Source organism: Hippocampus bargibanti, linkage group LG08 (genome assembly GCF_051943395.1).
Source record: "Hippocampus bargibanti isolate YZ-2025 linkage group LG08, ASM5194339v1, whole genome shotgun sequence".
NCBI classification, from domain to species: Eukaryota; Metazoa; Chordata; class Actinopteri; order Syngnathiformes; family Syngnathidae; genus Hippocampus; species Hippocampus bargibanti.
The window spans coordinates 26,101,010-26,125,530 of NC_142741.1; the positions used below are offsets into that span (position 1 = coordinate 26,101,010).

The following is a 24,521-nucleotide window of genomic DNA, read 5'->3' on the forward strand; positions in this document are numbered from 1 at the left end:
TTTGGACTGTCGAAAGCTGACTCGGTCGGGACTGTGTCTGTGGGTGTTCTCGTTTGTGCTACCCGGCGGGGACATAAACTTGACTGCACGCAGACCGGTGGGGACTCATTTCCCCGTCGGGACCTAAAATGATGGCCAAATTGTTCTTAGAGACTTCAAACCAAGTTTTAAAGACCTGGAAAATGAAATCAAGAAATATGCCATTTTGAAGTCATTTCTGAGTGAGCACAGGCGGAAAAAAATTGGGTCCTAAAATCAAATTTTTATGAGTTTCATATATTTTTTCATGTTTGAAAATGGGTCCCCATTGGGGTAATCCTTCAAACACCTCGTCCCCACCGTGTGGCAAAAATGTGTGTGTGCGTGTGTGTTTATCTGGTAAAGTTGGCAGCCAAACCAAGAGGGCCAAGGACGATGCTGGGATCAGACTTTTCTTTGGAAGAGAATACTAGAACTAAAGTGTTACATGTAGCGTCTCATCCTCTCCTTTGGAGTGTTTCCTTTTTGGCTGACGTCACCATTGTAGGAAGAGATCTCTGGCGTGCATCCTGAAATTTAGTGTTTCCCAACCTTGTTGAGCCTAGGCAAACTTTTACAATCTCGTCACACATCATCCAACAAACGTCACAAAAAGTCAATACACACGCTCATGATTCATCTCATCAGACCATTTAAGGAAAAAGTGGATTATTTTAATTGTTCTGCCTGTTCTGTTAGGTTGTTGGCATGGCTTGGCTTTGGTTTTATGACAATTAGGACATAAACTGAAGAAAATACACCAATTGTGACAAATTGCGTTATTCAATCATTCATCAACTTTTCAAAAAGAATTTTGGTGACCTTGACCTGGCAACTACACAAATGTCTGTTTCTTCTTCAAAAAGCAGGATGAGAACCTTTAACCCGATGAACCCCAAGTCAGGTCACTCGCAAGATTGAGTTACTACAAGCAGGCAATCCCCCTCTCTCACTCGGTTTATTGCCACCTCAGTCTTTGTTGTTCAATCCCATCAGTTTTGGAACGCAGACTGCGCCCTTGATGTTGCCACTTAACACTAATTGCTTATCCCTGAGGACTGCAAATGGACTAAGTGGGCCAGTGTGTCACGATGAGAGGGAATGTTGATGAACGCAGAATTTCAAAGTTGAAAAAGAAACAATGTATTGCCGTAACATTAACAAATGTTTTGATCGCGACAACCATATCCTGCGTCGTCTGCTTTAAATAGACAGACGGTATTGATGTATTTCTACAGTCGGTTCTCAAATGTCTGAAATAAAAGTATTCTGGCATTGCTCCGTTAACTTAAACAAGCAGGAACATGCAGGAAAAGAGCCCACCAGGACCAGAGTTGGCAACCCTTTGATTTAGAAGGATTTGATGAGTAACCCCCACATCCTCTCCGCTTTTAATCAAACTTTTTCGAATGTTTTTGTTTCTCGACTCGGGAACTCCGTTGCCAAAGGCAACACCGTCGACTCCTTGAGTTTGGCAAAGGCTGCTACATGCATTACCATCATGGGTTAAAAGCCCTAGCTGTAACATTTTATGAATGTATGCACGAGATGATCATTTTTTGTGCTTTTGCAGTAAAGCATGCATACGAAGGCCAAAATAGATTCTTCTCTGAACGTGACTGTTCCTGCGCATACAAACACTCCCGTGGAGAGAAGCACAAGGGAAAGTGGGAAGGAAAACAATGACTTGTGTCAGGGAGGGAGAGCTCTGGCTGCAGATGGAAAGCAGAAATGCTACGGACCCACCGCATGAAGCTGGGAGGGAAAGTGTGAAAGAAAGAAAGAAAGCTCATCCAGAAGAGGAGAGAAGGGCGGGAGGTTTGGAGACAACTCCTTTTCGAGAGAAAGTCAGTGTGTGTCTGTCTCCCACTAACTGACCCCTCCCCTCCATCAGGGAGGTATAGAAGGTGCAGCAGCATCCCAAGCTGCAGTCAAGTGCGCTGCACAAGATCAGTCAAGTTGTCCGGCAAGCGACAAAGCCTTTACTTCTACCTGCGAACCTCCCCCACGTGACTTTACGGCCTCATCTCAACCTTGAGGCACCATTGCTGGTCCATTCGTCGCAAGATTCCACACCAGAGGGTGTCGCAGTCATGACAAGGATGCAGCAACGCTCGCCCGGTTTTCTGGTCCTCATGCTGGTGATCCTCATCGCGGGGATCGTTTTGTCAGGTCCCTCTACACCACGCAGGAGCCGAGGTAGGACACGCCTACGTTATCACGCGCGTCCGTTCATCATTGATTTAAATGAAGCAATTTGCTTTGAGTCTATGTGCCGCCTCTTTCCGAAAATCCGTCGGATTAGCATTCCGCTTATCTGCGGCAGCTAAACAGCATAAGCGGTAGAAAATGATTGGATGGATCATCTATCATCTCTCGGTGGATGCCCGCTTAGAGCGGTAAAGACTTCAAGATTCCACCTACTCCTTCTTGATAATAGATATTTGAAAGGCACTCTTGTCCAAAAGTCCATTGTAAATGTTTGAAGCAGTGGTTCTTAATCTTGTTGGAGACCAGTTTCATATGCTCATTCACCGAAGCCTTCTTCCAATGACTGTGCCTACTAACTGCAGTCTAGACCGAGGGATGGAGGATCCACCGAACCCCTGAGACCGACTCACCGAACCCCTAGGGTTCGATCGATCCCAGGTTAAGAACCACTGGTTTGAACATTTCGTTTGTGTATACATCCTTCGACCAGCCGGGGCCCGTCGTACCTCAATGATTTAGGAATCCATTTGTTCAGTACTAGAAACATTTCTGATTTGGTCCTACCAAATGCTGAAGAACATCATCCCTACTGAAGTCTCTCTTTCACCTGCCAGACTAACAACAATTAGTATTGTTTTTATTATAATAATGTTTTTTTCAGATTGTGCCGAAGGACCACACACTGAACATCAAAAGTCATTCCAATAGGACAGATGACAGATTATCACTAAAGTGTTTTAGAGTTGACAGATACTGCATACATTTTGTGTCCCCTTTGGGAATTTGAACAAAACTTGAGCTACGGCTCCTCGTAGGGAATTTATTTGCCTCTCTCTTTCCAGAACACAGTCTTGGTAGATTAGATAACTGAGTCACTGATTAGCAGTTTTGGTCAACAGAATATGTTTTTTTCTGTATTGCGTTGCACTAACAAACTGCAGCCCTGGTTTTTCACCGCTGGGTACTGAGCATCCATCCAAAGTCCTGCCGTATTTGTGCGTTGCTCAAACTTTTTTGGCGACTTTGATGGTTGTAAAAATGATGTGAGGTGAGCCGCCAGCAGCTTGAAAAACGCAGAAGTTGGCTTGCGGACAAGTCACCGTGTGCAGCATTGCGCTTCTTTTATTATTTCTTCTGAGTGGGGAAAAGGGTAGGGTATTTTTTTTTTCAGTTTGTGTATTTCTTGGCACAGGCACCTGATTTGCGAGTCAAGCCTAAAATGATTTTTTTTTTAAAGCAATGATGATTTGAAGATATGAAGGACTTCTTCTCTAAGCTCAATCGAAAAATATGCACTGTGAACTCTCATTGGGAGACAGCAAACCCCCTTGACATCTGTTGAAAGCCTATTTTTAGCCACGTCTTCTTTCACATGTTGTAGTGCAAACATGAAGAAAACATGACTGCATCAATAAAAACACGCGACAGCACAGAAAAACCTTTTCAACTGTGGGCTTTAAGTACATTTCAAATGAGATTGCCAACATGTTTTTTTTTTACTTTTTTAGGTATGGCCTCCCTTTAAACCTCCGAGAAGTGTTCATCATCATTTTATCATACGTGAAAGCCATTAAACTTTTTAATTACTAATTACACACACACACACCTGAAGGTGCACCACCATTTGGGAATCCCCTGTTAAGGATACATTTCTGAAGTTATTTAAGGAGAACAGCCACTTCAGAGCAATTGAAAAATAAAATGATGATCTCTCTGTATCACAGGTTTTGACTGCATAGTCAAATCTTGCTTCCAAATTCCAAGCAACTAACTAAAATCAAATGTCAAAAACAAAACATAACACTGTATCCAATGTTTGACATCATCCCATTCACGATCACAAATCACCCTGTTCGCTAACACACACACACACAAAAAGACATATTTACGACCGACCCACATTTAGACAATAAATGTCTTGGAGGGAAACTAGAGGCAGGCAGAACAAAACCGCAGATCCACGGCTGATAAATGATGGCAATGGTTTGTGAAGACAGTAAAGAGAGGAAGGCTTCTCGGATGAACTTGGAATCCCGAGGTGTCAAGATGATGGAAAGATGGCCACTTCCACATTTAGCACGGGAGAACAAGGATGAGCCGAAGCATCGCCGCAAGAGGGAAGAGAAATCTGCGTTCAAAATATCCCTCAAGCCATTTGTAGTGTGAAAACAGCACATAGGCTGCCAAGGATAATTTGCAGAGTGCGATCCTTGGCATGACTATCTGCAGACGTGCAGGGATTGTTCCAAAATAGACTCCCACTGATTTATAGCCGATATTCCCCCAGTCCCGCTTGAACTGATATAGGTCACTGGATCTGTCATTGCCTTGTCGCTATCTAAATTATTTTCAACTGTCTGTGCCGAGGCTGGCACAGGGCACGGCAAGTTTTTCACACTCCATTGCCCTAAATGGAGTAGGTCATAAAAACATCTGTTTCGGCTCTTCTATCTACCTCCCAACGTCTCGCACTCTGGCTTGAGAACACCGTTTATGTGTTTGGCAAAAAACTCTGTTTTGGGTTCATCAACTTCACTCAGTGTAATTGATTTAAACGATCAAGCATGTGAGGGGATATAGTTTGTTGGGTTGTATAGCACAAAGGTATAAAGTTTATACACCCTCATTTAGTTTGGGAGATGAGAGCAGATGTGTTATGTGGCCCACTAAAACATCCACACCGACTCCAACAAAGACTTTTTGTTTGAGAAGACAAATATCCATGCTCCAGCTCTCCCAGCAGAAAATTTACGGCTCTCTAAATCAGCTGGGGAAGAATTTATACTGCAAATATTTAAAGTGAGACAAATTCGCTGATGCTAATTGGTGGTTTCTCAAGATGGAAGGAGATTAAATGCAGACCTAATGTTGAAGAATAGTAAACATAAGTCGAATAATGACCCAATCATTCTCGTTTGAGAGTTTGTGCTTCCACATTCCAAACGCGCCATCATTTATGAACTGCACAGGAAATGCCTTTGCTCATTTTTTTAATCTAATCGTCAGAGAATAGGGGATTGTATTTCGTAGAACAACCAATTCTTTTTAAAACAAGGAAAACCGTCTTGAACACCCTCTTCACACCAGTCTTGAGCAATAACTGACACTCATATGTACAACCATTTGATCCCAAGTGACAAAACCAAAAGTAGCAGGGCAGCGGGCAGCTAGCGTGAAAAGCTAGCACAGCATTCCGTAGCTTTGACTTTGCTTCTTCTCAAACATCCACCCCTCTATTTTTGAATGTGTTTGTTATTGTATCAGTATCAGAATAAAACAACAATAGAAACTAAACCAACCCCCACTCTGAAAGGAAGAAACAGCAGAAGCAGTCAGCTAGTGTACAAAGCTTGCACAGCCTTCCATAGCTTGACTTTTACTTCTCATCAAACAACTGCCCATCTATTTCCTATAGTGATTTTTATTGTAGTCGTTTGATTGTAAATGCTTAGCGTTGAAGAAACAAATGACTAAAACAACAAGAGTAACCGACCGCACCTGCCTAAACACCAAGTTTATTCAAGTAGAAAATACAAAAGTCAAATGCCTTCCTTTCCTTTCATCACTTTGCTGCTGTGAAATGTAAATTTCTCCACTGTGAGACTAATAAAGGCATATCCAATCCAATCCAATCCAATCCTTCTCCATCAAAAGGCTAACAAAGCCCCTGTGAAAAAATGGAAAGCACATAGGCAACCTGTGCAATTTTTCAAACTCACCAAGTTCTGGTAAAACCTCCACCAATGGTTCACCTTTAAATGCCCTTCGAGGTACGATATCATGGAAATTGGTGGTCAAAGCTTAAGTGAGCGTGTGTTTTCCTCAACAATATTATGCGACTCCCTTTCCCGAAGGATCATGCATCACTAGGTGATAACGTCGTCTTTTGAGCCAAGGTCCAGTCTCCAGTTTGAGGGTGTTGCTGCTTTTTAAAGCCAACCAAATGACCTCTTCAGCTTACTCGCCAAAACATAAGATCGAGAGGACGGTTCTTAAATGTTAATCAGGTTGTGTGACTTGATTTATTGGCTAATGCCACATGCTGATGAGTGACTTCATTACATTTTGAAGGGTTTGCACAAGCAGTTTAATGGGAATTCGCTGGTTTCACATTTGGAGCAAGAGTCATAATATTTGATTGGCATGGATTCATCTAAATTAGCACCATAAAACACAAACCATGTTTGTTTTTGTTACAATGAGTCTGCAAGGCGATCATCTGGGACATTCTGGATGGAATCATTGCCTTATTACAAATGGCCAGATATTGGAAAGTTGGTCAGCGGTCGTTCAAAGGGATATAAGGGAACGGTCATTGCTTTAGATGTCCATGGTTGAAAAAAGAATACATCAAAAAGTTACATATGTAAAAATACAAAGGCCAAAGTTGCCAAGTGTCTCTAAGGTAATGCTAGAAATTTAGAAGTTTGACTTTTCTGTGTTTGTCACGTGAAATTGCAGGTAATGATATAGTTGTGTTGAGTTCATACTGTCTACATATCATCTAATTTACAACAGATTCTTTTCTTACAGTCAGTGGCGTTTTTAGGTGTTCAAAAAGGCGTATTGTAAGGTAATTGAACACCTAAAAATGCCACTGTCTGTAAGAAAAGAATCTGTATTTATATATACAGTGTATATATAAATGTGTGTGTGTGTGTGTGTGCGTGTGCGTGCGTGTGTGTGTGTGTGTGTGTGTGTGTGTTTTCAGTACAAAACAGATGTTTTCAGATTCAATCTAGGATGTAATGACTATAAATATTCTCCAAAGAAAAATGTTGATAAACTGTCCCCGATTGGGATTTGTTGAAATTCTGGCACGCAATACTGTTTAGTCTGAAAGATTGGGCACTGATATTGTGTGGAAAAGAGAACTAATACCGCAAAGCAATATGGGTGACAGCCAGTGTGTGTGTATGCTGGAAGGGGGTGTTCTGAGAGGCTCAAGAGTCCATAGCAAAAAAGCATCAATGTGAGAATTGTAGCTGAGTGATGGCCCATGGTTTAGTCAGATCATGTAGATCTAATCACCATACTTGGGAAATATTGATTAGGCTAAAGAGTTTTTTAGAGACTTGTCGGCCAAATGGTCAACGTGAGTCCGAGCTAGTCTTTGCCGGTGTTTAATTTGAAAAACACATTGCCAGAAGTTTCCCGATGTTTCCTACTCACGCGGCCAATGGCACTTGCGCTTTTGTGGAGAGTCTCGGTGGGAGCAGTTAAAAAGAAATACTTTTGATTGAGGTTTTCATCGGGAACACATAGCTGGAAAAGCTAACGGGGGTATTTTTCAAATCCAGGGCTTCCCCCTTTGCAAGTGTCTGCGTTGGGGTCTGGCAGCCGCAAGCGGTAGTCGGCATTCAAAGTTCCACTATTTCATTTGCTGCTGAGATTGAAGCCAAGGACATGTGCTTTGGAAAATTTGCTGTTCATAGGCTTGACTACAAAGGACAGAGGTTAAAACCCGTAAGGGCTTCATCTGTCACTCCGATCCTCTTTCTAAAACCATAAAAATCCACTAATTCCTCGGTTGTCAATGTTAATTTGAAGAAGATGAGGGAGAAGCCAAGCAACAATCCCACAAAATGGCACTTAATTTGATCAACTCGCCCGCCAGTCATTCTTTTGTCACATCTGGTCATTTACAGCACAAGGATACCCGCTTTTTTGATTCACTTTCTGCGTCTCTCTCTCTCTCTCTCTGCCAATCGTCAGTCATCCATCACTGTTACGACCCCGATTCACTCATCTGGGCATCATCGCTCACAACCATTAATGTGTGCGATAAATTTGCTCATTACTGACCTCGAAATCCAGCGTGAACAAAGAAAAATATGACTCAATCATTTCAGTGTACTTGATTCTCAATGATAGCTTTGGCTTTATTTTTTACCCGGCTCATTAGGTTTCTTTCCGCACAATTTGAAGTTGGATGAAACTGCACTTGAGAAAATTTGAAAATGCAGGGCGGAACCCAAACATTTGCAGCACTATGGGGCGAATATGATTCATGACTATTAGTGTTCTTTTTCAGAATGCGACGGTCATCACAAACAAGCCAATTGGTCAACTCAACTGTATTTATAGAGCACTTTAAAACAACCAATCCTGTGGAGTGAGGCCATTTAAAGATTCAAAAACAAATAAGATCTTAAAAAGAACTGGAAAACGAATAGAAAGCCAGGGAAGCCAGAGTTGGGTTTATGTGCTCCTTCTTAGGAGAACCAGTTAAGAGGCAAGCAGAAGCTTTCTGGACCAACTGAAGACGGTGTTGAATGAGTTGATTTTTTAAGAACCCTTGGAATTGGCCACAATGATGCAAAGGCTAATAAAAGGCAAATAAAGCATTTTCAACAATAACAACCACATTCTGTCCTGTCCCCACAGTCCGACGCCAGAACATGAAGGTCCGCATCAACGCCACCGGTGACACCATTGTGATGAAGTTTGTACGCCCTAACACGGACACCAAGCTGGAGGGCTACATCCTGGGCTATGGCAGCAGCATGTTCTCCAAACAGTTCATTCCACTCCCAGAGAACGGGAAGCCTTACGAGACGGAGTTTGGTGAGGGCCGGCAAAGACTTGCACTAAGATACTGATTTCATAACAAGGTCTTTGTAGCTTTCAGACCATATAAATCTCGACATGTTGTGTCTGCAGACGCAGAGCCCAAGTATCTTATTGCCGTCCAGCCCATCCCTACCAATGATGTGAAAAAGCACTGCACAGGTCTGACATTTTAAAATGAAAACTGATCGATGAGGCAAGCAGATACTGTAAGTTAATAAGCGTTCTTCCGCAGGAAAAGTGGAATTCGAGAAGCCACTCCATTTGGTTATTGGGTCAGTGACCCCCACTTCGGTTTTGCTCTCTTGGGGGACCCTGCTGAAGACACCCTATGAAGGAAATATCATGAACGACTGTCTTGAGGATGGGTCCGTTCACATACCGTGCAGTAGACTGGAAATGCCAGCAAAAATGTTGACAAATACATTGTCTTAGCTAAAGGATCTTTGCTCTGCTCTGTGTTTGGCCCAGACACTATACCGTGCGTTACCGGGAGAGAAACAGAAAGTGGAACTACCAGACTTGCCCGACGAGTGACACGGTCATTGACAATCTCAAGCCCAATGCCGTTTACGAATTTGGTGTTCAGCCCAGCTCAAAGGAAAAGATCGGTTCATGGAGCAAGCCAGTCATCCACAATATCAGCTCAGGCGGTGTTCAAGGTAAATTTCATCACAATGGACCAATACTCTCACTGTCCGTTTGGTGTTATGAGAATTGATCCATCCAATAACTGAGTGCCATCCAGTTTTTCCACATGAATTATTTATTGATAAAATGTTGTGTCCCCAGAGAAAGTTATCAGGAAAATCTTCAAACGTCCCATCAGCCCCGTGGTATGTACCAACTTGATCTTTTTATAAAAATGTAATCAAGGAATAAACTAAAAGTTCTAACCACAAGCCACACAGAAGGTTTGATTGTATCCATCCATCAAGAGACGCTTTGCTCTTAGGATAAGATGAAAAAGCCATTGAAGTGAATGAGAACTAACAGCTTGTCCCATAATAAACACATTCAGGAACTGGGGCGTGCGCTCGGAAGAATTAATCTGGCCCCGGAGAGCATGTTTTACTCCTTTTTTTTGTATGCGTATGTTATACTCAGGGTTGTTTGCCTCATTAATTTCCATTGCAGCTGCCGAATGGAAACGGCCTCTGTACTGCCAGGGCGCGACAAGCCAAGTCTGTCTGTAGTTTGCTAGACTCTCCATTCAGTCCCAACTTAGAGTCACCAAACACCAGCAGGCGATATTAAGAGTAACTAAATGCTGTGGTAGTTGTCAATTTATTTGTTGTGATCCTTGCGTGTATGTTATTGACTAAATCTTTTGTTTTTGACCCACTAGAAACCGCTAGGGCAAGGTCCGCAGTTCCCATTTTCTCCTCGCCATGGTAAGTTAATCAGGGACCCGACAAGAGTCGATTTAAATTTTCTAAGGAACATTCTGAGACACTGATTTCAATGACGCATGCGCATCACAATTGCATCTCACGGTGCCAAAGATCAGATGGGTTGGGATCACATCACATCTAGGAAGGAGGAGGGCGCACATTTGATAGTTTTCTAAATTCCTCATAAATATTTTATAAAGGATTAGTATACACAGTCCTCTGCTCAACCTGGACCAACTCACACTAAGTTTATTTCCTGAAAACCTGAATTGTGTTTTATAGTGTTCGAAGAAAAACAAATATGATATTGTCTCTAAGTTTAAAGGAACATTGGCCTGTCCGTTTGGCTTATTACTGTATAAATAAATAAAAAAAGAAAACAATACTGTGAACTGGTAGTTGCACTGAAGCACTGTTTTGAATTCCCAGTTTCCTTTGCAGGACTCCGCTAAATTTTGTGATGACTGTGACCCTAACCACCCTTTCTTTCCTCTTTGTCAGTTCTTCACAATAAGACACACGGCAGACAACCCATCTCCCGCCACATAATCCCAAAGACAACTCTTGGTAATTGTTTTTCTGAGTATGAACTCAGAAATGTAGCAATGGCCACAAAAAAAGCAAACTCAGACACAACTTTGCCTCTGTGTCAGTTAAGGATGCAACATTTAGTCTACTTTCTATTTCATATGACTTGATGTGTACTATATTTGTCAGCTCCCACCACACCGACTCAACAAGAACCTCTGTCTACCTCTGGATCAGCACCGCCTGCGACTACCAAACAGCCAATTGGTAAATAGTGATTCAAGTGTATTAAGGCAGACTGCCCCCAACAAAATGTCAACAATGGACTTAAGTCTTAAATCACAGTCAATGTCTTTGAATGTAGATTCACCAGCTTTGCTTATGCTGTTTTTTTTTTTTTTACTTTCGCTGCGAACCCCCTTCAAGGGCAGTCGAACCAATTGCCAATGCCAATAACGCAAGTAGAATTTCAAAACATTCGATTGTCATGTCTTAGTGAGACAGACTTTGGATTCTTACCACAGAAATCCAGGTTAGGGAAATGTGAAAGTTCTGACATTGAAGCTTGTGTCAGGTAAAAAACAAAGATAATGTGTAACTTAACACTAGGTCAATGATCATAATAGTTCTCTCGTCCTTGCCTGAAGTGCTGCCGTTTTCTGTAACCACTTCAGTCATTACTTTTGTCTATCATTTGAATCAAAGGGAGTTTACTGGAAATATTTTCTCTCTTTCTCTCTCTCTTTCTCTCTCTCTCTGACACACCAACCAGGTGGAGGCCTCTCCAAATCTGTCATTCCTACTTTCCACAAGGTCTCCTTAGTTTCCAATCCCCAACTTCCACTTCATATTGCAGATCCAGCAGTTTCCGTTCCAGTCCACAGGCAAAACGGTGCACACCCCCCAAATCATGCCCCATACCCATTAAATCTCCACCAATCACCAAGACAATCCAAACCTGGACCACAACAACCCCAAACAGGTTCTCAACCAAAACGGCATCCTCATCAATTAGGATCCCAGATTGTTCCCCAACATGAGCCATATCCAGATCTGCACACCATAACAGATAACCCTTTTTCGACATATCGTCAAATATCTCAACCTCCACGCCAACACCTACCAAAGCCCCAGACACCAAATCAGACAAAGCAACAACACCTTTCAAAGCCTCAGATCACAAGTCAGAATGAACCACAACACCTATCAGAGCTTCAGACCCCAAGTCAGACAAAACCACAACACCAACCAAAGCCGCAGACCACAAGTCAGCCTGAACCACACCACCTGTCAAAGTCTGAGACCCCAACTCAGTTTGAACCACAACCCCCACTAAAACCTCAGATCACAAGTGAGCCTGAACCAAAACCCATATCAAAACCTCAAACCATAAGTCAGCCTGAACCACAATATGTACCAACGCCTCAGAGCCAAAGTCAGACAAAGCCACAACACCTATCAAAGCCCCAGACCTCAAATGAGACAAAGCCACAGCACCTACCAAAGCCTCAGACCCCAAGTCAGCCTGAACCACAACACCTACCAAAGCCTCAGACCCCAAGTCAGACAAAGCCACAAAACCAACCAAAGCCGCAGACCCAAAGTCAGACAAAGCCACAACACCAACCAAAGCCGCAGACCCCAGGTCAGACAAAGCCACAACACCAACCAAAGCCTCAGACCACAAGTCAGCCTGAACCACACCACCTGTCAAAGTCTGAGACCCCAACTCAGTTTGAACCACAACCCCCACTAAAACCTCAGATCACAAGTGAGCCTGAACCAAAACCCATATCAAAACCTCAAACCATAAGTCAGCCTGAACCACAATATGTACCAACGCCTCAGAGCCAAAGTCAGACAAAGCCACAACACCTATCAAAGCCCCAGACCTCAAATCAGACAAAGCCACAGCACCTACCAAAGCCTCAGACCCAGAGTCAACCTGAACCACAACACCTACCAAAGCCGCAGACCCCAGGTCAGACAACGCCACAACACCAACCAAAGCCTCAGAACCCAAGTCAGCCTGAAGAAGAATACCTATCGAAGCCTGAGACCCCAAGTCAGTTTGAACCACAGCCTCTATCAAAATCTCAGACCACAAATCAGCCTGAACCACAACATTATCCAATTACACAGCTCGTACTCCCAACACAATTAACAACAACACCTGCATTTGAGGCACGTCCCAAGACATCTCAAACAACAAAGAAACATCAACCTCAGAGACAACAAACTCAACCAATGCCTCGCATGCTACCAAAACAACCATCCCAGTATTTTATCCAACCACAAATAAAAACACAATCTGAATCCATTGTCCATTTTGACACAACAGTCCAACCCTCCACGGAACAAGAAAACACTCAAGAGCCTTGGCTAAGCACAATGAAAGAGTTTACAGTTCAGTCAACATACCAACCAACTTATTTAAGACCTATGACGCCACCTTTATTGGAAAGAACAGCCTGGCCAAAAACACACCACCAACCAAAAAACCAGCCGGCTCAGCCAACCGAGCCTCAAAACCAATTTGTCACCAGACATAGCAAGCAACCACAACCTTTAGGTAGGAACCAGCCAAACCCTCCGTCTCATCCTTTGACAGACACTCTGCCCCAAAGGAAACCCATCTCCCAATTCCAACCAACTACACAAAATCTGCCCCAATCCAAATCCCAAACCGAGGCAATACCAACACCAAAGTCTGAAGCAGAACCGCAGCATGGAATTGAGATTCAGTCTCGCGGCCCCATTGAGGTCCCTCCATTGCAGGCAGTTCCCACTGGTAAACACCCATTTTCCACACCTCCTACATTAAAGTCAGATCATATTATATTCAATGTCAACATTTACAACCAATGCCCTTTAGAATATACATGAGTTTTCTCCCATACAGCTCCTAGTCCACCGGAGAAGGGAAAGCCTCTGCCAATCCCAGCCCCGGCTGCAGTCAAGCCTCATAGTTACAATCTTGGTAAACACCATGACAAGTTGGCCGCATTACCGTCACCGCTTTTCGTCAAAACTGTATGACACCCAGTTGCAACTCAAACCGCTGGATGATATCACTGCTTCCCCATCTCCATCTCCATCCTCACATCCACATCATCGTCCCTGTCACCATGTGTGCTGTCAATCACGGCCCAGCAGTCCCTCCTAACCCTTACGCAGTGTGCTATTCATGTCTCGCTGTCATTTCATCCTTGGTCTCTCGTCTACATTCCTTTCACCAATGTGCGCTGTCATTTGTTCCATTTAGGTAGTGCGAGTCACCGTCACGAGCGAATGATCACTAACTTTCCCGAATGACTCTCTTCCGATCTAGGTACCACGAACCGGAGTGCTGAGACCCCTCGCTCACCCGCTACCCCCTCAACAAATCCAGCAGGAAGAAACACCACATATTCACGTATCCGTCCTCCTCCTCATTTCCCTCGCAATGGTGTCAGATCATTCTCCACCTCCTCCCACAGCTCCAGGACATCTGGGGGTAATGGAGAACTCTCTTCCTCTACCTTCAATCTCCCTTTCTCCTCCTGTGATCAAACATCCTGTCTTTATCTGCAGCGCCACATTTACAGATGACAGCAGGTGGCTTCTGGTTGAGGAACGAATATGTCACGTACACGTTAAAAACTTTGTCGTTTCTAGTTTGCTTGCACCATCTTGTTGTCTTTGCGCCCTCCTCGGCAACGTTCCCAAAATCTGCCATGAGCTGCATTTGTGGCTTGAGCCTCGGTCTCGTTAATATGATTTGCAGTCCCTCTCCGCTGAGCTGTGTGGGATGTCTTGCGAAAGCGCCAGGAAGGAGAGGCAATGTTTTATACCTAGCATGCCAAACCAAGCACAGTGCGAGAAGTTTCCTCGGTCTCCCCCCTGCGTTTGTATCATTCTTTCCAAAACATACCCTCACACACCTCAAAAGACTTTGAGAAGCAAGAAAGAGGATGGGTAAATTTATAAGGTGACTGTCACAAAGTCATGCCAGCTAAAACTAGATCAAAGGCATACATCTTCACTTGTCTCTTCTCTTAACTGGATACGGCCAAGACCGGTGATCCAACACTTCATAATGGACCTTCTTCTCCTTCCAACAGCGCATCCTCGGAGCAATGCTCTGCCTAAACCTGCAGCATGGCCCAAAGAGAAACCTGGTAAATCTCCTTTCTGCGTTCCACATGCACTAACCCAAGAGGCAGTGTTAACACTATGCCAAAGTGTGTGCACATCGTAAGAATCAATCATCATTTTTGTCACAGTCCACCAATGCTTCAATCTGCTCGTCAGACCTTTTGTGGCTCTTTAATGTATCGGTCACTCAGAATCAGTTCACTGAGAGTCACGCGTGACAGGACTTCAGTTCTCGGTGCCTATATTTTTCCAAGCTACTGGTTGGTCCGTCTGTTTGCTGCAGACGAGGATGGCAGTTATGTAACTGCTGCCGTCCAAAAAACAGCCATGATCCAAGACATATGTTCGGTTGACATCACGTGTGATATACATCAGTACACTTTTGCCCAATTTCGGCATGACATCATCCTTTTTCCTCACGTAATCACGTGTGGTATGATGGATTACCACACGGGTATGTTTGCCATGTCTGTCATGCGGCGGTTAACCTTGGGCTCATCACGGAGAATCACTGACGGCAGGCAGTCGTGTCGATTGCGTCGGAGAGTTGAAGCCCCGAGGTCATTGATTGCAGACGGGGGGTGTCTAGGGGGAATGAACAATCCCCAAAATCAATGTTGTAAAGCTGCTTTAGATCATCGACAATTGCATCACGTTACAACAACAGGCATTGACTTATCCCCGCGATAAGCGAGTGAAAAATGACCAAATGTCACAATGTACTCCACATTGCGAATTGCGTCGTAGCTGAGCTGCTTTCCTATTAAGGAAACAAAAACGTCTTCCAGGCGAGATTCCCTCGGGCCGCATTGTCTCCTCTAAAAATTATTTAGTGCCATGTGCTTTAACGCGCCCTGAAAATAAATCAGTGTTTGTCGTAAAGCTGCTTCCATGACAGGCCACTTTGCGTTTGCTGACTTTCTGCTTACATTCTGGGCAAAATTCTCTCATTGGATCGATCGACGAAGCAGTTATGGCTGAAAAAAAATGGTTGGCGAGGGCGACTGAAGTTTATTCTGTGGAAAATGAGCATCGGTTCAAATATAATGATTGATTTATTTTTGGAATGACTCATTCATTAAAAAGAAAAGCTGGACTTTTGTTTTCCCCCCAGAAAGAATGTCCAAGGCCGATTGAGTGTTTTGATTTGTTGTCGACTGGGGCAACATTTGTAATCTGCCTACCTTGTTCACATACGTGCTCTGATCCAGGATGGGCATTTCATGACATTAACACTCATAATCGATTCATTGTGGCCCACCCCCAAAGAACATTCATTCACTCTCTGAATGCTTTGAACTCCTGTTTTGATGCTAGTGTCGTCGTCGTCGTCGCTGTAGCAAAACTCATATAGCTGATCAACAGCACCTCTGCTGGTTGCGAGCGCAGTCTATGACCAAGGGTAGTTGATCAACACTCCATGAATCGATTATCATGCCCATCCGCTTGTTGTGATTGTTTTATTCCCTGTTTTGAAGTGCAGAGCACCTTTGGCTTTGTAAGAGTTTGCCCATGTTCATTTGTTAACATCTGCAATGAATCTTTGCAGTTCTACGCCAATCTGTTCCCGTCAACAAGAGACCCAACTTGGTGGGGATGCCAAATGACCACGGTGAGGATTGACACTTTTACTGCCTTAGCCGCTTCGCAACTTATTTCCTTGACTTGATTGCCTTTTGAGTTTATTTCCAGTTTAAAAAAAACTATCGTGCACGGGACACCATTTTACTATTTTTTTTCTCCTTAACTCATTCGCTGCCATTGCCGAGTTGATGCGCGAATTGAAAATATATGACGGAGAGCGCCATTCCCGAATTTGTTCGGGTTATGGTTTTTCTTGCTGGGGTGGCGATACAGTGCTGGCCAGGTGTTTGGCAATGTTTTTCCCTTCCACAAGGGGCAGGATTTCACTTTTTTTTCATTTTAGCGCTTTGTTCTACCTTCAGTTGTTGTTAAAGCACGATGTAAATCAATATGTATTGTATTTTGTACAGCCGCCCCCATTCCAAGCTCAGATAACTCCAGACCCATTTACTTTAGGAATTAACTATTTCTGATGAAAGAAGATAGTCTAAGGTTTCTAATGCTGTATTGAATGTTTATGTAGTCCTTAAACTGAATATTCTGTGGGTCCTGGAATTTGAGTGACAATGACAAAAACCCTGGCACTGGAGGGGACGCATTTTTGCACGTCTGGCAGTGAATGAGTTAAATTGTTTAAGATGTTTATGCCACTTTTTTCGCGATAAATTGTGTGGGCGAGGTGGATTGATTTGAGATGTAGCGATATAATCTGATTTCATGCCAAATTTCCTTTTGACCAATAGCTAAAGTTTGAAGAAATAGCTAAAGTTGTATTAATTTCACCCCTCATTGCCCTCAATTGTCAATTTGTGCAATCTTTAAAAAAAATGACCACGACACAAAAAAAAACTACAAATAAAATAAGCCCAACACATCTCAGGGAGCAAAGGAATCTAAGAAAGTAGACACAGCAGCTGTGCAGATGGAACACAACTGTGTGAACTGATCCGCCAACCAATTCCCATTTCCTCCTTCCCCTCTCTTGCCTCAGAAAAGCCCATGGACCTCAAACAAGGCGACAAGGAGTCCATCTTGAAGGCTTTCCCGTTGGTGACTTCCAAGCCTAAACAGGAGCGCCGGCAGCAGACAACTACCATTGCCCCATTACTAAACAGTAGGATACTGTATTTTGTTTTTTGAATGATTTATAGTATTTCCCGGTGTATAAGGCGCACCTAAAAGCCTTGATTTTCTTCAAAAGATGACACAGCGCCTTATATGTAGGTGTGCCTTATACTGTATGAGAAGTGTAATATTGAGCCACAACAAGTCTGGCAACTACTGTCAGCAGCCACCGACTCCATTTCACCCTGTCGAAAAAGTCGTGCGTAACCCCAGTCTCTAGTGTAGTGCCTTATAATGTGGGGTGCCTTATATTTGGAAAACTGTTATATATTCTTTCAGTGTTTGAAATAACGACTGCCCGGAGGCCCGGGGCGTGCAACTTTTACGTCGGGCGTACAACTTTCAAAACGTCTTGGCCCGGGTGGCCGACAACTTCTTCAAGAAAAAAAGATTTTTTTCCAAATCAAACGTTTGCTTTATTCAATAAAGCAAAAGCTACAAGCAAACCATAAATTAAGCAAGGGAGCATTTGTGGCAGGTACTTCCTTAATTAACAAAAAAAAGCAGTTATACTTTGCAACAATGTTTGTTTGTTTTTTTTGCGATTAGGCGTCTTATTGTGTTTCAAGTTGTGAAAAATGGGGCATGTTACTTTATGGCCGGGCAGGCAACTTTTCAGAGTTGTCTGCCCTGGCGTTCGCGAACTTTTTCTCATGAGTTTCAGACACTGATTATATTTGGAAACACTTGTACATGGAAAACATTTGAAAAGACATATACGCCTTATACTCCTGTGCACCTTATACACCGAAGAATAGCGGATAGTATTCCACAACACATGATGCAAACCAGGGAAATGTTTGGCAACGTGTACATTCAGTATTGTTTTCAGAAACAAATAAGATGTCAGTGCTACTTCAAACAGGATTCCGTTCATACTAACAACTACATAAAAAAAGCTCACATTCGCCATTTTAGTCGTACAACACAATTTAGTTTATTTTGGCGCCCAAAAGTAGCTTTTCAAGTTATGCAGTCACATCAATTCTCCTCTGGGGAGCAATAACAGAATATAATCTTTTTTGGGGAAACTTTTTTTTTTTACCTCTTTCTGGGACATTGCTTAAAGGCTTAATATGCAATTCATCATAGTTGTCACTTTCTGGAAAAAAAACCTTCAAAAATGATTTGTAAACATTGCATGTAAGTATTCCGGCCTCCATTAGCTTGCACAAGTGTCTCCATTTCTGAGAGATGATCCCATGTGGAGCAATGAATCAGCGGGTCGGGGGATGTTGCAACCCGAGAAGGAAATAAGAGATAAGTGATTTTGAATTGCCGTGCCAAAACTGTGAAAAACGCTGACTGACATCCTGCCAAGACTGTCGGTACGGAACAGTAACGTAACGTAACGTAACGTAACGTAACGTAACGTAACGTAACGCCCACTGTTTCCTTTTTACAGGCAGCCGTTTTGACATCAATGAAAATTCCTCCATATTCAGGCCCCTTCCAGCATCCGATGTGGACATTATGGGCAAGAAGCGCTACGTGGGTAAGACTACCCCTTTGGACCCTCTTAATCATATTCCACCCCCCCCCCCCCCCCCCCACACACACACACACCATCCCCATATTATGTATTCGGTCAGATAAAAACAAGCAATGAAAAATCCATGTCAACAGATTAAAAAAACAAAAACAAGCAACTCAACCTAAGCAATAACAGCGCCGATGCATATGTGGAACTGTCGCTGCTTGGAATTGAAGCGGATTTACGTGTGTCAATCTCTATTCGTAAACAGCTTCGTTTTTTTGCTTTCAACATTTAGCTTGCAGCGGACATTTCACCATAAAGTCTCTGATCCACTGATGAAAAGGACACTTTGATCCTCTCCTCTTTCATCCAGAACTGCTTTATACGACCCACATTGAATGGTGGTCTGTGTGTTTTGTGTTGTGTCACATTATTTGTTATTTTGTTAGTTTTTTATTTCAATATGGCGCCACGAGAGTGGCTGCCTTTACACCAGCTCCTGTATGTATTTTTCTACTTTTTCCTTTCCTTTCCTCTTACTTTTATAATTTTTGCTGCTGTGAAATGTACATTTCTCCACTGGGAGACCAATCGAGGCTAATGCGATGGCATCATATTGTGCTGCAACTGCGCATGTCCACAGCCCCCCACGTCATCTACAAGACGGACAAGAAGCCAGACGAGCCGTGCTCCATCACGTCCTCCCTGACGTACTTCCCGGACGACGAGGACAGCAGCGATCAGAACGTGACCTCCGTCCCTCGAAACCCGCCCTCCAACCTCACCGTGGTGACGGTCGAAGGCTGTCCGTCTTTCGTCATCCTTGACTGGCAGAAAACCGATAACAAAACAAGGGGTACTGCAAGAACCTCGCACATAGTACTTTGACAGATGTTGACATATTTCGTCATTTCAACCATTCAATCAATCAATAGATGACAAATACATTAGAAATGACTTCTCCTCACCAGAATACGAGGTGGTATCAACAGCCAAAGGACCCAATGGAGAGAAAGTGTCCATATTGACCACAACGAACCAGACGCACACGGCAGTGGAGAATCTAAAACCGGAAAGCAGGTATGTCACCGTCTCCAGCTCATTACCATTTGAAAAACGCAGATTATTCATTCAAAGACGCCCGCGCTAGATATGCTACGTGTTGGCATTCCAGAGCCTCACCAAATGGTGGCAGTACATACAAAACAATAAATGATACTACTACTACTACTAATAATAATAATAAAAAACGGGATCTATACTACTGCGGTGTGTGACAATTTTTTGCTGCTTTCGACTTTGCAGTTGTGCGACTGTTAGCAAGTGTGGCAAATAAAAGTAGCGATATTGATGGAAGAGCATTTGTTTTTGGGGACGACATTCAAATGTCGTTTGAAAAGGGGTTCACCAGTTGAATTGCTTTGTATCAAGCCCCCTTTGTTTTTCCCTGAAATCTCCCATTGGTCCGTCACGGTGATGGATTGCAGCGTACGTTTCCCAACGGTTTTATCTAAAGTCAAAAATGTGGCAAAGCTACCAAATGCAGATTAAAAAAAGCTCAAATCTTATCCACACCGCACACAAGGACTGACAACTATTGAAGAAGAGAAATCCATTTGGACCATTTCGCTTGACTGCAGGCAAATGTAACCATAAAAGAATTTTAAAAAACGAAACGGTGGAGTGGGTGGAGGGACTTTTGGCTTTGCATGCGGAGTTTCAAGAGTTCACCAGAATCATTCCCTGGGCTGCTTTTTGCCAGGATATCTTAAGCTTCACAGCGCGTGGAATAACCATCAGCTGTTTGACGACAGTGAGTGAATCACGTTGGCTCGGAAACAGCGATCCTTTCAGAAAAGAGGAAGGGGAAAAAAGGGGGAATCTCAATGTCAAAAATGTGCCGAAGGTTGGCGTTATCGGCGGGCGCGATTGATTGTTTCTGTCCTGTTTCAGTTACGAGTTCAAAGTGACACCAAAGAACGAGCTGGGAACGGGACCGTCGAGTGAGCCTGTCACCTTTAATACCGAGTCAGGTATCAAGTTTTAGTCATTACCATTTGTCAAAAAATATGCTTGCAAATCCCATCCATTACGTAGGTTTCTACAAAGAAATGATAAAACAACGTGCCGTAATTTCTGGACTAAAGAGCGCACCTGTTTCTAAGCCTCACCAGTACATTTTTAAAAGAAAAAACATTTTGTAAATACATAAACTGCACCTGCCCACAAGCCGCATGTTTATAAAGAAAGACGGTACACACAAAATATAATTTTCTGCTAAGTAAGCCTTAAAACTACACAAAATAGACCTTATTTTATGTATAACAAATGCGCTATTGTATTGTAATTAGAGAAATAAACCGTACTGTATAATAAAGTCGTTTTATTTACCTTTGTGATGGTCAACGATGTACCGGTAGTTGCCTCTTGATGATATCCGAGTGAAGTTGCCGTGCTTTCTCTACGATAATACCCTCACTCTCACTGTTCTTTGCCAGCTGCTTTTCATTACTCCAAATCAACCAAAGTTTTTCAACTTCTTCTATTTCCTGAGAGCGTTGCTTAGACAACACAGAAAAACCCTTAATAGCGTCCTTGTTCTTAAGGATGGTAGCAATGGTTGACTTAGCGTGCTGGTACTGGGACGCTAAGTCACACAAACGCACACCTCATTGGTGTTTTTCGATAATCTCCTCCTTCTTCTCGACCGTCATTTTCTTTTGTGTCCTCTTTGTCTTAACATTAGCCTGTGGCGGGGTCTTTTTTGGTCCCATAATATCAAAAGTACTCCACCCGATAACAAACCCTGTCTGCACTCAAAGAAAGGGGATGATGAAAACTAGTCCGCCAGCCACCGTGGCGCTTTTCGACCGTGTGGTTTGGTGTTCATCCGCCAAAAACTAGTTTGTATGCCAAGATTATAATCTTGCGAATTTAATGTTCGTAAGGCGAAAGGTTCGTGAGCTAAAGCGTTCGTAAGCTGAGGTATCACTGTATATAATATATGTGACATTTCTAGCTCAGTTTTGTATTGAAGTATGTCATCAGGCTAATATTCATTCATTTATTTTTGATCATGAGAAACTTTTAAGAGTGACAAAAATTAAAAGGAATAAGAAATCAGGGCTTTTTCCACACAACTGTATTTTTTTGCCATATGTGACATCCGACATCCATTTTGATTCAAACGTGGCTTCTTGCTCGACATGACGATGACAGTTATTTCCCTTTGACATGCAGCGGACCCACGAGTGAGTGAAAACGTATCAGGTAAATATTGCCTTGACGTTCGTGTCATCATGATATTCTTATCATATGTCGGTTTCTGTGAAATTTAGGATCAACTGTTTTTGATCTTTTTGAACAGGGAAAGATGCCCTCTGGACTCAATTCCCATTCAAGACGGACGCCTACTCGGAATGCAATGGGAAGCAATACGTGAAGAGGACGTGGTACCGAAAGTTTGTGGGCATTCAGCTTTGCAACTCCCTGCGATACAAGATCTACCTGAGTGACTCGCTCAACGGTAAATACCAGTTCAACTCGGAAACAACTTGCGCTCTGTCAAACACGAGGTCACGGCACAAGGTCCAAAGTATCCATGTTTACTTTATGAGTCCAGTTCAGTTGGGCTCGATTCTTGTGACTCTCTTTCAAACCTCTTTTTGTGTCTCTTCAGGCAAGTTCTACAATATCGGCGATCAATCGGGTTACGGCGAGGACCATTGCCAGTTTGTGGACTCCTTTTTGGATGGGCGGACTGGGACGCAGCTGTTTGCTGACCAGTTACCATCCAGACCAGGTATTTAGAAGCAACATCCCCTCCACATATTACCTACACAACATATGACAAATTAATGAATAACTACAGTAGTTTTCAAATTTGAAGTAAAAAACAAGGACTGTTATTGTGGTTAGCGTGGGACAATCGGAATTTTGAGTTGCGACTTTAGCAAGCATCATGGAATTGCACAAGTGTGATTTGTTTTAGCGGGCCCAATAAAATGATTTGGTGGGCCAAATTTGGCCCCCGGGCCTCAACTTTGACACCTGTGATCTAAAGTGTTCTACTGGGTGATCCTGACCACTCCAACCGGCCCCTGACAGGTTATTTCCGAGCGCTGCGACAAGAGCCGGTGAGCTTCGGGGAGATTGGCGGCAAGTCGCACGCGACTTACGTGGGATGGTACGAATGCGGCACGCCCATACCCGGAAAGTGGTAACAAGTCCACAAAAGTCCGCTTGAAGACTATCAAAGGTGCCGCCGAACGTGAAGATGCTTCGGCTGGCTCCTTTTCCTCGTTCCCAAAAATCTGTGGTGGGGAACCTCACCTCCACCCGCCCCTGCCTCCCATTTTCATAGTCCTCGGAGGGCCTAACTCAATAGACGAAGAAAAACAAGCCCTGATTGAACACATGTATTATTAGATATTATTGGTTATTGTCCCGCTGACGATTTATTTTGAGAATGACATGGCGGACTGGGCGAAGTGCTCTCGCAGGTTCGATACCAGGCTGGAGGTTCCCAGATTCGGTAGATTCGGGTAGGGTCTGGGAGGGGTGTCCAAAGGTGACTATGAGGTATGCACGGGTTCAAGAAACACACAGCCAATGTTGTCAAAGTGTCAAAATGGATGCACGAGTGGCCAAAAAATGATGACATTGTTGGGAAGCTGGCTCCCAAAATGGAGGATATTATTTATCAAGGAATTTTTAGAGCACGTGCTTGTGTATTCCAGGGGATATAGACTTGCATGGCTACACACACACGCACACACACGCACCTCATCTGGATACAGAAACAAGGTGTCACTCATATTATGATTGTACATTTGTACAATATAAATAACAAGCACATATGACACATGCGAGACAGACAGTTTGCTGTTCCTGAGGAATTGCTAGCAGTTGCAGATTGCACAGTATTAAACTTTTTGTTGATATATGTATATGGAGTGATTTTTTTTGTATACCAAGTTTAAAATTGTTGAAAGATGTTCAAGTTCAAATTATTTGGGAAAAAAATGTGCTTCTATGATGTAGTGAATGGAAACATGCTAACTTTTCTCCTATAAGGCAATTGCATAGAAATATATTTGTTGAAATATTTTGCAAACTGTACATAATTTTCACATTATTTCTTACAGATACTATTGTGTTTCAACATGTAAACTATTTTCGATCAATAAATCTTGTTTTGATATGAAACGACATTAATTTCTGTGTGATTTTAGAGGTAGCCTGTTAATCAGCCGTGTATGAGCAAAGGTGAATATTTACTTACCAACTTCATTTACAGTTGTGCATATTTCAGATGATGGAACCCTGTATCGGAGAATTGAAAAATATTAGTCCGGTCAAGTTTCATATGGAGTAAAACAGGGGTGTCAAACGCATTTTTTTGTCACGGGCCACATTGTTGTTGTGGTTTCACATGGAGGGCCGTTGTGAAATTTGGGAACGCATATACTGTACAT

General features: G+C 43.1%; 1 protein-coding gene across 3 annotated transcripts; it reads left to right on the forward strand.

The window, feature by feature from the left end:
- Positions 1-1,935: 1,935 nt before the first annotated feature.
- Positions 1,936-24,271, forward strand: abi3bpa (ABI family member 3 binding protein a). Of its 3 annotated transcripts, XM_089002870.1 has the most exons (23): positions 1,936-2,217; positions 8,617-8,796; positions 8,893-8,961; positions 9,035-9,167; positions 9,271-9,461; positions 9,592-9,635; positions 10,148-10,193; positions 10,695-10,760; positions 10,911-10,988; positions 11,494-13,512; positions 13,624-13,701; positions 14,053-14,217; positions 14,825-14,881; positions 16,408-16,470; positions 17,434-17,556; positions 18,973-19,062; positions 19,688-19,900; positions 20,016-20,124; positions 20,998-21,077; positions 22,285-22,314; positions 22,412-22,570; positions 22,724-22,846; positions 23,152-24,271. In XM_089002870.1, exons 1-23 carry the CDS (start codon positions 2,112-2,114, stop codon positions 23,265-23,267), a joined length of 4,338 nt encoding a protein of 1,445 aa, XP_088858996.1. In that variant the 5' UTR covers positions 1,936-2,111; the 3' UTR covers positions 23,268-24,271. The 3 variants fall into 3 exon arrangements, with proteins under 3 accessions (XP_088858996.1, XP_088858997.1, XP_088858998.1); XM_089002871.1 differs by lacking the exons at positions 11,494-13,512; positions 13,624-13,701 and having other exon boundaries at positions 1,939-2,217; positions 23,152-24,270; XM_089002872.1 differs by lacking the exons at positions 10,695-10,760; positions 10,911-10,988; positions 11,494-13,512; positions 13,624-13,701; positions 14,053-14,217 and having other exon boundaries at positions 1,939-2,217; positions 23,152-24,269.
- Positions 24,272-24,521: the final 250 nt, after the last annotated feature.

Excerpts from the sequence above, each read along its gene's own strand:
- abi3bpa (XM_089002870.1), top strand. The coding sequence starts at position 2,112 with ATGACAAGGATGCAGCAACGCTCGCCCGGTTTTCTGGTCCTCATGCTG. Across the intron at positions 8,797-8,892 it reads GCCTTACGAGACGGAGTTTG|ACGCAGAGCCCAAGTATCTT; the intron begins GTGAGGGCCGGC and ends TTGTGTCTGCAG. Across the intron at positions 19,901-20,015 it reads AACCGATAACAAAACAAGGG|AATACGAGGTGGTATCAACA; the intron begins GTACTGCAAGAA and ends TCTCCTCACCAG.